This window comes from Dendrobates tinctorius, unplaced genomic scaffold (assembly GCF_039654945.1).
Source record: "Dendrobates tinctorius isolate UK_male_01 unplaced genomic scaffold, ASM3965494v1 ptg000186l, whole genome shotgun sequence".
NCBI classification, from domain to species: domain Eukaryota; kingdom Metazoa; phylum Chordata; class Amphibia; order Anura; family Dendrobatidae; genus Dendrobates; species Dendrobates tinctorius.
The window spans coordinates 4,324,640-4,338,885 of NW_027361853.1; the positions used below are offsets into that span (position 1 = coordinate 4,324,640).

The following is a 14,246-nucleotide window of genomic DNA, read 5'->3' on the forward strand; positions in this document are numbered from 1 at the left end:
TCTATAAACAGAAAGATAGTGAGGAAACACTTAGCTAACCTAAATGAATTCAAGTCTCCAGGTCCAGATGAATTACACCCCAGAGTACTGAAGGAGATAGCAGAAGAAATTTTTGAACCCCTCTCCATAATCTTTGAAAATTCTTGGAGAACAGGAGAAGTCCCAGAAGACTTGAGAAGAGCAAATGTTGTTCCTATCTTCAAAAAGGGGAAGAAGGTGGACCCAGGCAACTATAGGCCGGTGAGTCTGACTTCTATACCAGGAAAGATCTTTGAACAAATTATTAAACAACATGTATGTCAGTACCTGGATAAGAATGAAGTGATTAAACAGAGTCAGCATGGGTTTGTAACTAATAAGTCATGTCAGACTAACTTAATTTCCTTCTATGACGGAATCACTGATTGGGTGGATCAAGGAAATGCTGTAGATATAGTATATCTTGACTTCAGCAAAGCATTTGACAAAGTATCTCATACAATCCTTATTGAAAAAATGACTAAGTATGGAGTGGACAAGGCAACTGTTAGGTGGATTCATAACTGGCTTAGTGATCGGACCCAAAGAATGGTCGTAAATGGCTGCACATCCAGTTGGAAGAATGTCTCAAGTGGGGTACCACAGGGCTCTGTCCTGGGCCCTGTATTGTTCAACATCTTTATCAACAATTTTAGATGAAGGAATTGAGGGTAAACTGATTAAATTTGCTGATGACACAAAGCTAGGAGGGATAGCTAATACTAGAGAAGAGAGAGGATTCAAAAAGATATAAATAAACTGGAGAAGTGGGCAGCAACTAACAGAATGGTTTTTAACAGGGAAAAATGCAAAGTACTACATCTGGGCAATAAAAATGAAAAAAGCATATACAGAATGGGAGGAATAGGGCTAAGCAACAGCATATGTGAAAAAAACTTGGGTATACTAATAGATCACAGACTGAATATGAGTCAACAGTGTGATGCAGCAGCAAAAAAGGCAAATGCAATTCTAGGATGTATTAACAGAAGCATACAGTCTAGATCACGTGAAGTCATTATTTCCCTCTACTCCTTTTTGGTCAGACCTCATCTGTAATATTGTGTCCAGTTTTGGGCACCACATTTTAAAAAAGACATCAACAAACTGGAACAAGTTCAGAAAAGAGCGACCAGAATGGTGACCGGTCTGCAAACCCTGTCTTATGAGGAACGGTTGCAGGATTTGGGAATGTTTAGTTTGCAAAAGAGAAGACTGAGAGGAGACTTAATAGCTGTCTACAAATATTTAAAGGGCTGTCACATTGTAGAAGGATCAACTTTATTCTCGTTTGCACAGGGAAAGACTAGAAGCAATGGGATGAAACTGAATGGGAGGAGACACAGATTAGATATTAGAAAAAACTTTTTGACAGAGTGATCAATGAGTGGAACAAGCTGCCACGAGAAGTGGTGAGTTCTCCTTCAATGGAAGTCTTCAAACAGAGGCTGGACAGACATCTGACTGGGATGATTTAGCGAATCCTGCTTTGAGCAGGGGGCTGGACCAGATGGCCCAGGAGGTCCCTTCCAATTCTATGATTCTATTCTATGATTCTAAGTCCATCTCGCTTTATATATTGTTTTTTTTTTTGTTTGTTTGTTTGTAAGCAATGCTCTTAAAAAAACACAGAAACTGAATCTTTGCAGTCACACAGTAATTGCATTTTTCTTGACAACAAACTTTGTCACAGACGTAAACTTGGTATCAATTAGATCTTGTAGGAGAATTGTTTAATGACAAATTCCTCCCCTTATTGTATTCTTTTCTCTGGTCAGCCAGTCCTCACTACCTGTTTTCACTCTGGCCTAGAGGAACAGTCTATCAGATTTACAATTTTTCCCATCTATCCAAGTGAAGTTTCTTAGGCTTCAAAGTCTATTTTCACTTGCCAATTGTTGTTAAAAAGCATTTCTAGGAACATTTGTTTTATGATAATTGTGCCCATCGCCTAACAAATGAGGAAAATGCTCACTTGTCAGGTGAAATGATCTTTTGTGTTGCAAAGTGTGGTTTCCTCACTTTGGTAGGCATTAGGTTTTAGGTATCGTTCACACAGGCAAAGCAGTTTTGGTCCACACGTGCAGTTTTTATTGCCTTCTACAGGTTTCACAGGATCAATACAGACTTGTAAACATAAATCCATAGCCTTGTATAGGCGCTAAATAAACAGAACAGACTACTCATACACTGCTCAGCTAGCCCCAGCTCGGTCACACAAAACAGCTATTATCTACGGCACTGATATTTGCAGTTCTCTGCACCTCTGCCTGTGCATGTAATCATTGCCCAAGCTCCAGAAGCTTCCAGTACACCGAATAGGCTGCAGCTTCCACACAGTTCTCAGTAGCTCCCACGAACAGACTGCTCAGCGCAATCTCCTTTCAGAGCGAGACCCCAGCATGTTTCTCGCTGTCTCAGCTACAGTTCACATTTTGGCTGTTCACTCGCCAACACCACACTCGACTCTGTTTCATCCAGCGGACTAAGGCAAGAGAGGTACATCGCACACTAATTCAGGTGATGCATGATTTTATTATTCATGAAAACAAGCATATATACAAGTTGCTGTGAAATGTGTGACAAAGTTACAACATTTCCACCCGTCCAGGGTCTTTATCACACTGTCGCTGTAAAAGAAAGACAAAATGTGAGCATTGTACAAGAGAAAAACATAACAGTGTATAGTATGTGACCCAGGTGATATATAAAAAAATTAGACATTTTGTCATGTAATATATACAATATGTACAAGCAAAATTTAGTAAGGCCAATGGCCTTATATTGACTGTAGGAAGAAGGCATAAGGTGCCATCGCACAAACCTGTGCCAAAAAAGCTCAGAGGGATTCCACATCCATGGGGGACTTAATGTGAGAGATGACTTGTGTATTGATGGGGAACCCATAGGAGTAAAGGATAAAGCCACACTTAGTGCTTACTTGTTTGCTGATACAAAAGGAAACACCTTCAAATATAGTCACCAATTGAATGGGGCTTATCATGGATACTGTAAAGTAGAAAGCAGTGTTAGCCATGGGAAGTAAGTTTAAACACAAAACCATGGTGTGTTTAACACTCATGAGACGCAGAGATACCTGTGCGGTTTGGGCAATCCGGGTTTCATGTGGCGCACCTGCGCCTATACATTGATAGCTGTCTCATGGGGCCTTTTAAACCGGTGCTAGGACAACACACCTTTTAATCTTAAATATCCAGTTGTGTATCTTAAGTAGGCATAGACTATTATCTTTATGTTGACTTTTTTTAATTTTTTTTTTTTATCTCTTTGGTTGCTCAAGAAACACACTATTGTTCATGTGAGCTTTTGAGTTGATGTTTGTTGTAACTTATTGTTTATCTTGGACAGGGTGGATTGATTTAAATCACGCCGATTTAAATCATGATTTAAATCACGATTTAAATCAAAAGATTTTTTTCTATTTAAATCGGATCGATTTAAATCATGATTTTAATCATGATTTAAATCACTGATTTAAATCAAAAGGTTTTTTTTTAATATAAATCACGATTAAAATGAGAAGTGAGAGCAGTGTGCATGTGCGCCCATAGTTACACGGACGAAACTAGGGGCAACGATCTAACGCCAGGGTGAGGGGGGGACCCCAAAGTAAGTAAAAATCTTTTTTGTTTTACTATATGGCAATAGGTAGGTGTTTAAAAGCAGCATGTCTTAATTGTATAAACTATTAATAGCCTCCACATTTTGTTCATACTGCCCCTTTAATTCCACACTTCTAGCTTGGTTTCAGTTTTGGTTTAGTTTCTTTTTCCCTGCATTCAGTTGACATGCCCAAACTTGTTGGATAGTCAGCAGTACTTGGCTCAGGCTGTAGTAACAATCAAACTTCATAAGTGATCTGTGTGAGCCATGGCAGCAGGTCGTAAGAGAGACCCTATTTGGGTTCATTTTGTTGAGATGCCAGCAGCAGATCTTGGAAAGAAAGGTGCAAGAGCAAAGTGCAAATACTGTCAAAAGGATATCCAAGGACTTGTTTGCCGTTTGAAATCACATTATGAAAACTGCAACCAGAAGGGAAATGAAGATGTTGATAGTGATACAACTAATGTCAATGAACCCCCACAGCTTCTTATGCACCAGGAGCCTAGTACTAGTGGTAAGTCTGGCAATTAATTTACAACCTATTTTTTTAACAGACATTTTACTGGGATGGTTAAAGTCTATGAAAAGAAAAATGATTTAAATCAAAAAAATCTGATTTAAATCAAAAAAATCTGATTTTTTTGATTTTTTTAAAAAAATCAAGATTTTTATCCACCCTGATCTTGGATGACAAGGACGCAGGGTAATTGAACAATAGATGTTTGTTAAAGGGAATCTGTCACCCATATTTAGTGATATCGTGTAAATATATCTCCCAATTGTGCGTCCCATAAGGATTCTATTAGGATTTTTTTATCCCCCTGACCCTACACCTTTGAGGCATAAATACTTTTTTTTATCTTTTTGGGGATGTATGCAAATCCCCGTGGTCCGGTCCTATGGGCGTGGTTTAGTCGCCTTCTCTCCCCTCCCGGCTTGCTGAACGTAATCTTCATCTGTAAATATCACAGATAACGTTGGTTTCCGTGTTTGCGCATTGTAAAGGCCTGCGCAGTATGCTTTGCCCAACTGTGGGTGAAGCATATAATCGCTACTGCGCAAGCGCCGGTATTTTCCAGCGCGGTCTATGCCCCGGAAGTGTGTCCTGCATGTGAAGACTTCTGGGGCATAGACCACGCTGTAAAAAACCGGCGCATACGCAGTAGCGATATGGGTGGCAGATATGTTGATTACACATTGTCCAGGCCAGCTAGTTTGCTGACCTGCAAAACCGAGGATGACGATCTATGCAGATTGATTAAATACTCAAACAATGAGAGTTAAACTCATCCCACCTCCCCCGTAACCTGTACATGATGACCTGAGCCACAGAAGTGGATATAAGAGGGATTTCTGTCTTTCTGCAACGAGAATCAAGTGACTTGCCAGAACAGTCAGGACACCATGGCTCCATCAAGAGAGACACAGATTTGACATTCCATAGGATTTCAGCTTAGGGGACTGAAGCCCCAGCTGAAAAATACAGATCTGCTCCATCACTGAACACATGGATACGTTTGGGTAAGCCAAGATTGGGAACCACTGGTCACCTAGCTCCTTGGAGACATTTGGAGAAGCCAGGCTGTGACCCTCCGGTCTGGCCACGTACCTCAATAGACTGTCAGCGTTGTTAAGTCCTCTCTGTAAATGCCCACCAAAAACAGGGTGGCACTGGTGGGGGGGTAGTCGGGCCCCTTGAAGCTCTGAAGTTGCAGCTGCTCTAATACCAGCGAGTCAGCGGAAGGGTGAGACTTTGTCATTTTGCACAATCTTGGGTATTTTGCTGTCACTGTTCCATGTTAATGTCTGCTTTGTGGTACAATAAAGTATTGCCACACAGCACAGGTCATATTCTAAGGTGTTCTCCCTACAATTCAATAGAAATAGAATAAAACAGTGTAGTTCTCCTATACATATTGAAAACTTGTGAAACCACCTCGATGCCCCAACTCGTGTTTCGCATAACTTTTTCAAGGGTGTTTGTTGTCCCTGGGACTTTATGGGTAAGCACCTGTCATTCTGAACTTTGTATACACTGTAGTAATTATCCTGGTGTTCAGCGGGTCCTTACTAGCACTATGATTATTTCTATGTGCACTTGCTGTTTTTTGACCTTGGTATATTAGCTGGGGCTCCCAGGGTTGCTCCCATATTCCACACTGGAATCTGCCTATCCATTCACTTTTTCATGTTTCCTCCTTATTAGACGTTGATATTTTATGTTGATATTTGTAATTTTTACATTTTCTCAATAAACTTGTACTTTTTAATTGGTGGTTTGTGGTTGCTCCAGCTCCTGGTGACTTCACAAGTTTTTAATTATCTGATAATGTCTCCTCATGCCTATAAAACATGCAGAGAAATGGAATGGTAATTTCCCTGTGGTTGGACCAATAGTAAGTACACTTGTGTAGAATTATTCATTTTTTTTTTTTGTAAACACCACCTTATATCCTTATACTTGTGGTAAGTAATTAATTTGCCATATATTAGTAGATGAAATGTTTATTGAGGTTTCCCAGTCCATATATATATATATATATATGTATATATTGTATATGTATTATAATATAATTTTTTTTTCTATAATAACAGTAACAGAATACTGTAAAAAAAATAAAATAAAGACACACATTTTTACCAATGCAGTAATGCTCCATCCTGGTGTTTTCTGGGACCCTTTGCTGTTCTCTGCTTCCTTTTCTTACTTGACACAGAGGAAATGACTTCTCAACCAATCACTGATGGCAGCGGAGACCCACCTGAGCCGGTCGGTGGCCGCGGCGGGGACTCGCTTGAGCCAGTCGTTGGCCGCGGCGGGGACTCGCTTGAGCCAGTCGGTGGCTTAGCTTCATCTCTTGTGTGTTGAGTGGGGACCTGCTGTGGCCAGTCGTTGGCTTAGCTTCATCTCTTGTGTGTTGAGTGGGGACCTGCTGTGGCCAGTCGTTGGCTTAGCTTCATCTCTTGTGTGTTGAGTGGGGACCTGCTGTGGCCAGTCGGTGGCTTAGCTTCATCTCTTGTGTGTTGAGTGGGGACCTGCTGTGGCCAGTCGTTGGCTTAGCTTCATCTCTTGTGTGTTGAGTGGGGACCTGCTGTGGCCAGTCGTTGGCTTAGCTTCATCTCTTGTGTGTTGAGTGGGGACCTGCTGTGGCCAGTCGGTGGCTTAGCTTCATCTCTTGTGTGTTGAGTGGGGACCTGCTGTGGCCAGTCGTTGGCTTAGCTTCATATCTTGTGTGTCGAGTGACCAAGAAGCAGAGATTGACAGGGAAACCGGGAAGTGCTGGAAAGGGGTCGTGGAGTGGGTTATTTCTGCAGTGAGTATGACTTTTTTTATTTTGTTATCAGGCATTTTAAGTCTGTTTTAAAAGGGGTTGACTTTTTTTTTTTTTTTTTTTTTTTTAATAATCTTTGGACAAATATATATTTTTTTAGACAACATGCATGTTCTGTTAATAATATAATGGGCCTTACTTACCTCCCTGTCGCTCCATAGCTGCTACTCTAAGGGTATGTGCACACGCTGCAGAATGCTCTGCAGATTTTGTAAAATCCGCAGGTCAAAAGACCTGCGGATTGCTCTGCGGTTTTGCCCTGCCTTTTTTCATCTCCACAATGGAGGAGATGGCAAACCGCAGCGGAATCCGCAGAAAGAATTGACATGTCAGTTCTTTCTGCGGTTTAGAAACCGCAGGAAAACCGCGCTGAAAAATCTGCACCATCAGCACTGCGGTTTTTAATATCCATAGGATATTATGGTACTGTACACCGCAGCGTGTGCACACACCCTTAGTCTCTGTTAGTATGGCTGCAGTGGGAATGTCTATAGTGACCTCTGCTGCCAATCACTGGCCTCGGCAGTCTCATGCTGTCTACCTCGTCATCACCACTTGGCTGTGATGGTCACATGTTATTGTTTTGATGACAGCATGGCAGCTATGTTTCCAAAGACGGAGGGCAGCAGCAGAAAAGCAGCGCTGGAGCAGCAGATGGTACGTAAAGTGTATTTTTTTGTTATGTTTTAAACTGCCATTTCTGTGAATTAAAAAAAAAAGTGGACAACCCCATTAACCTACTTATCCTGATACAGGATATATCACTGAGAAATGTCGTCTTTTATCCGCAGATCCTTTCTGTTTGGCTCATTATCCCTCGGCCTTTCATAGTGTTATGTTTAACCCCGTTGAGCCCAGGCTGCTGGCCACTGCCAATTCCAAGGAAGGTGTCGGACTCTGGGACATCAGAAAACCTCACACGTAAGATTTGCTTCTCACTGTGTTGCCAAAAATTTGCTTATAAGTTACATGAGCACCGTATACATCTATCCTCCAATTATTTAGTCTTTTGTCATACTGAAAAAGAAATGCACGATATAGAAAAAGTATCTGTACAGTACCTGGATTACAGTGTGTGTTTTATAAAAAAAAAAAAAAAAAAGTAATGCATCTATTTATTATTAAATTGCTGTTAACACCAACTTGTCACAAGATTATCTTAGCGTACAAATATTGAGGAACAGGATAGATGGGCTCCAAAATGCCAAAACAAATATCGCTTGCTTAAGCCCTCGCTGCCTCTTTGCTGTTCCCGACTGGCTGCTCTTTATAGAGCTACCGATGTGACATCACGCCTACAATAAGCAGATGCTGCCCACTGATTGGCTGCAGCAGTCACGTGTTGTAGACATAATCTCACTGGCAAAGCCCTGTAAACAAAAGGCCCGTAGAGAGCATCTGGAGTGTTTTCAGCTGATGGTAAGCACTGCTGGTCTTATTATTTTAAAGTATTTCCTGCCTGTCCTTCAATGTTGTAGAAATCGGCATTGTTTTTAGTGAATTATTTTGATATAATTCTTTTGAAAATGAGAAAGCAGGAGAAGTAAATGCATATTGCATGTTCACCAGTAGGTGGCACCAGCTGCTCATTCTGCGAGAGGCTTCGCTCCCTGACCACAGTACAAAAAGAAAAAAAAATCCTGTCTTGTCCTGACAAGAAGCCTTCCAGACATCTCACAGGGAGCCACATTCTTCAGATTTCAAACCTTGCTTGGAAAGCAGGATTTATCAAACATGACACCCTATTTACACCATGCCTGCGGCTGGGAGCACACCGGGGGTGTAGAAAGTCAGGCACTTGGTTAGGTGAAAGCATACTTATAGCAGTTGATCATATAAGGAAGAGTAGTGGGTGATTTGTACAGCTACGTATGCTAATGATAGCACACCACATAACAAATAAAGCTTATACAAGGTACTTCTCCCATTTGTCATCTGATAGAGCTGGATGACATAGTGATAGTTGGTGCACACCCTATCTAGAAATTAGATTTATCTGGATCACTGTGAAAGTTGTATCCAAGTTTAGTACTGCCACCTCCACTGTGCGCCCAATATAATTTTCCTGTAGTTCTGTGGTTACACCACTGCACTACTAAAGTACCACTTACAAGAGCTGTTGCCTTCCAATGACCCAAATGCTTAACCAGATCCATTATATATGAAAAGGTAGACTAGCCTGGCACTGGCTTCTCCAGATAAGTTTATCACTAACTAGGATCCCCAAGTCCTTCTCCATGTCAGATTTACCCAGTGGTTTCCCGTTCAGTGTGTAATGGTGATATTGATTCCTTCTTCCCATGTGTATAACCTTACATTTATCATTGTTATACCGCATCGGCCCAAGTTTCCAACTTATCCAGAGCCATCTGTAGCAGAATACTACTATCTTCTCTTTTATTGACTGCTTTGCATAGTTTTGTATCATCTCTGCAAATATCGATATTTTACTGTGCAAACCTTCTACCAGATCATTAATAAATATGTTGAAGAGAATAGGTCCCAACATCGACCCCTGCGGTACTCCACTGGTCACAGCGACCCAGTTAATAATAATAATAATAATAATCTTTATTTTTATATAGCGCTAACATATTCCGCAGCGCTTTACAGTTTGCACATATTTTCATCACTGTCCCTGATGGGGCTCACAATCTAAATTCCCTATCAGTATGTTTTTGGAGTGTGGGAGGAAACCGGAGTGCCCGGAGAAAACCCACGCAAACACGGGGAGAACATACAAACTCCTTGCAGATGTCGTCCTTGGTGGGATTCGAACCCAGGACTCCAGCGCTGCAAGGCTGCAGCGCTAACCACTGAGCCACCGTGCTGCCCTTCCCAGTTAGAGAATATACCATTTATAACCACCCTCTGCTTTCTATCACTAAGCCAGTTACTTACCCATTGTTAGGCAGTGACCCCTGTTGCAGCTAGGGGGCACTGTATCTGCTCATCAGTTTACGCACGGAGGCATAATAGTGATGGTGAGATAGGGACTGGCATTATTGTAAATGGCCGGTATGTGTCGCACAGGAAGTCTGCACTGTAAGCCCGAAATGTAGTTGCTCTGGGACTTGTAGTTCCACAAATGTTTGTTTGTTTACTAGGGGGCTTATAGGGTTAGTCAGAGAGCTGAGTGGGAATGACCAGCCACACATGTGCCTCCCACCTATGGGGGTGGCTAAAGTATATAATGTGACCAGGTTGTGGGTCACATGGGTCCCAAGGAGAGAGTCTGCTGATTTGGCATCACTGGGGGCGCTGCAAATGCGGCATGGCGTCCATAATCTTTTCTATTCAAATACTTCAAAAATCAAACAGCGCCCCTTCTCACCTGAGCCAAGTAGATTTTGACCACATGGGATAGTACCATGTTTGGGATAAACTGAAACAAATTGTGTTCTCTGTTTTTTCCTGTTCTCCATTGTAAAAATGAAAACTTTGGTGCTAAAACATCATTTTAGTGAAAAAAAAAAAATGTAGTTTTTCTTTTTTTTTTTTTTTTATTCCACTTTGCATTCTTGTGAAGCGCCTGCAAAATTAATATACGTCCCAACAACAATTTTGAATACCTTGAGGTGTACAGTTTTCACAATGGTATCATTTTGTGGGGCTTTAGGTATATAGGCCCCTTAGTTATTTCCAGACTGAATAGGTCTGTAAAAAATGTTTTGTAAATTTCCTTTAAAAAGAAAAATTGCTGCTAAACATGTAACCCTTCCAGCATCCTGACCGAATAAAAGAAATTTGAAAACTGAGGACGACGTGAAGTAGACAATGACATCCTGACCGAATAAAAGAAATTTGAAAACTGAGGACGACTTAAAGTAGACAATGAGGAATTTTATCATCTCATTTGTGTTTTATGATTATCTGGGATAAGGGCATAAAAATGCAAAGTTTTAAAATTATAAATTTTTTGTCAAATTTTCGATCTTTACATAAACGCAAATGAGATCAACCTAAATTTGCCTCTAACATAAAGTACAATGTGTCACAAAAAACCAGAGCCAGTGGGACTTGTGAAGGTGTCACAGTACAATGTGTCACAAAGAACCAGAACCGTTGGGACGTGTGAAGGTGTCCCCAGTACAATGTGTCACAAAGAACCAGAACCATTGGGACGTGTGAAGGTGTCCCCAGTACAATGTGTTACAAAGAACCAGAACTGTTGGGACGTGTGAAGGTGTCCCAGTACAATGTGTCACAAAGAACCAGAACCGTTGGGACGTGTGAATGTGTCCCAGTACAATGTGTTGCAAAGAACCAGAACCGTTGGGACATGTGAATGTGTCCCAGTACAATGTGTCACAAAGAACCAGAACCGTTGGGATGTGTGAAGGTGTCCCCAGTACAATGTGTTACAAAGAACCAGAACTGTTGGGACATGTGAAGGTGTCCCAGTACAATGTGTCCAAAGAACCAGAACCGTTGGGACGTGTGAAGGTGTCCCAGTACAATGTGTCACAAAGAACCAGAACCGTTGGGACGTGTGAAGGTGTCCCAGTACAATGTGTTACAAAGAACCAGAACCGTTGGGATGTGTGAAGGTGTCCCCAGTACGTGTCACAAAGAACCAGAACCGTTGGGACGTGTGAAGGTGTCCCAGTACAATGGGTCACAAAGAACCAGAACCGTTGGGATGTGTGAAGGTGTCCCAGAACAATGTGTTACAAAGAACCAGAACCGTTGGGACGTGTGAAGGTGTCCCCAGTACAATGTGTTACAAAGAACCAGAACTGTTGGGACATGTGAAGGTGTCCCAGTACAATGTGTCCAAAGAATCAGAACCGTTGGGACGTGTGAAGGTGTCCCAGTACAATGTGTCACAAAGAACCAGAACCGTTGGGACGTGTGAAGGTGTCCCTAGTACAATGTGTCACAAAGAACCAGAACCGTTGGGACGTGTGAAGGTGTCCCCAGTACAATGTGTTACAAAGAACCAGAACTGTTGGGACATGTGAAGGTGTCCCAGTACAATGTGTCCAAAGAATCAGAACCGTTGGGACGTGTGAAGGTGGCCCAGTACAATGTGTCACAAAGAACCAGAACCGTTGAGACGTGTGAAGGTGTCCCAGTACAATGTGTCACAAAGAACCAGAACCGTTGGGACGTGTGAAGGTGTCCCCAGTACAATGTGTCACAAAGAACCAGAACCGTTGGGACGTGTGAAGGTGTCCCCAGTACAATGTGTTACAAAGAACCAGAACTGTTGGGACGTGTGAAGGTGTCCCAGTACAATGTGTCCAAAGAACCAGAACCGTTGGGACGTGTGAAGGTGTCCCAGTACAATGTGTTACAAAGAACCAGAACTGTTGGGACGTGTGAAGGTGTCCCAGTATGATGTGTCCAAAGAACCAGAACCATTGGGACGTGTGAAGGTGTCCCAGTACAATGTGTCACAAAGAACCAGAACCGTTGGGACGTGTGAAGGTGTCCCCAGTACAATGTGTCACAAAGAACCAGAACCGTTGGGACGTGTGAAGGTGTCCCAGTACAATGTGTCACAAAGAACCAGAACCGTTGGGACGTGTGAAGGTGTCCCAGTACAATGTGTCACAAAGAACCAGAACCGTTGGGATGTGTGAAAGTGTCCCAGAACAATGTGTCACAAAGAACCAGAACCGTTGGGATGTGTGAAGGTGTCCCCAGTACAATGTGTCACAAAGAACCAGAACCATTGGGATGTGTGAAGGTGTCCGCAGTACAATGTGTTACAAAGAACCAGAACTGTTGGGACATGTGAAGGTGTCCCAGTATGATGTGTCCAAAGAACCAGAACCGTTGAGACGTGTGAAGGTGTCCCAGTACGATGTGTCACAAAGAACCAGAACCGTTGGGACGTGTGAAGGTGTCCCAGTACAATGTGTCACAAAGAACCAGAACCGTTGGGACGTCTGAAGGTGTCCCAGAGAGAACGTTCAGAGGCTTTTTGGTACCTTGGATTTTCTTAAATGACTGTACTTGTAATTCTTTGTGTTCAGCCCTCGCAGGATTGATATATAGTCAGACGTGAGAAATATTTTGTCTTGACACATCTGCTAAAACTTCCTGGAATTTGGCAGCTTCCACAGACGTGTAGGATTTGTTATAACATGAATTGTGGAGCGAAAGGATCATATAAGCTGGTGTAAAAACTCATATGCTGCACATAGATCAAATTTTGTCCTTGTCCAAGTTGGGAAATCTCTAATTGTGGCTTTTGATTATGTGCCCAGTGCAACTGCCTAAAGTTACATTCCCTTGTGTCTGTCTATATACAGCATGCGGCCGGGCAGAGTTCTGCCCATATACGAGCTTCAATTGATGTTTATTTAAAAGCCTTGTTTATACAAAGTGTATAGGAAGAAAATGATTATTTTGTTTGTTCTGGCTACGTAGAGCGCACATATTTTCCTTGCTAACGTGAGGCCTTGAGCTGACGATAACATTATTATTATATCCGCAAAAATGATCCCATCATCAACCAAACTGCAGCATGTTTACATGGCCAATGATTTGGAAAGAACGTTCTTATGTACACTACTCTTATTGATTTATAGTCATATGTAAATGGACTTTAGAGGTCGATTTTACACTGCAAGATGACAGTGAACTACTGCTGCTAGTAACGTTCGATTTAGGATAATCTTGCAGTCTAAACAGGCTGACGATCACCCGATGACCAAGGAATGAGCTCAGTCGTCGTATGAAACAATCATTTGTGCTGCACATAAGATAATCTTTCTCGGCAGCAAATCATCCCATGTAAATAAGGACTCGTGCTGCCAAGAACAGTGGCAGCTGATGTGCACTGAGTTACAGATTGGTCAGTTCACACCTAAAGCTAGATTGGCCTGTGTGACCACAGATCAGCAAACCAGCAGCTGGTGGGGACTGTTTAGTTATGCCTGTCGTGGACAGGTGTAGATCTTCTCAAGCCCCTCCTACACTTGTCTTTTAGACAGGAGCACTTGATCTGCTTCTTCTGTGTTGCTTATAAGAGAGACATCTCTGGTGAAGGCTTATCTCTAGAGAAAAAAAAAATCGACAGTCTGAAATTGGATATGCCAAATCCTTAACGAGGACCTTTCTACAAGTTTTAATGTTGAACTGCATGTAATAGTAGGCTGGAAACTGAGCAATTGCTAAAATAAAAGCGACCAAGTGCAATAAAATTATATATATTTTAGTTGGACTGTCTTGGTCGCTTTTTTTGGAGCAATTGCTCAGTTTTCTTCTCAATTGCAATTGTCCACATTGTTCTTTCATTGTGTCAGCTGATAGTTTGGT

The 14,246-nt window shown here is 42.0% G+C and overlaps 1 protein-coding gene across 1 annotated transcript in view; it reads left to right on the forward strand.

The window, feature by feature from the left end:
* Positions 1–14,246, forward strand: part of DCAF5 (DDB1 and CUL4 associated factor 5) — a 79,822-nt gene that overhangs the window by 32,123 nt on the left and 33,453 nt on the right. Inside the window, exon 5 of the mRNA XM_073552167.1 lies at positions 7,766–7,895. Within this exon, the coding sequence (XP_073408268.1) occupies positions 7,766–7,895 (130 nt within the window). The remainder of the gene's footprint in view (positions 1–7,765; positions 7,896–14,246) is intronic.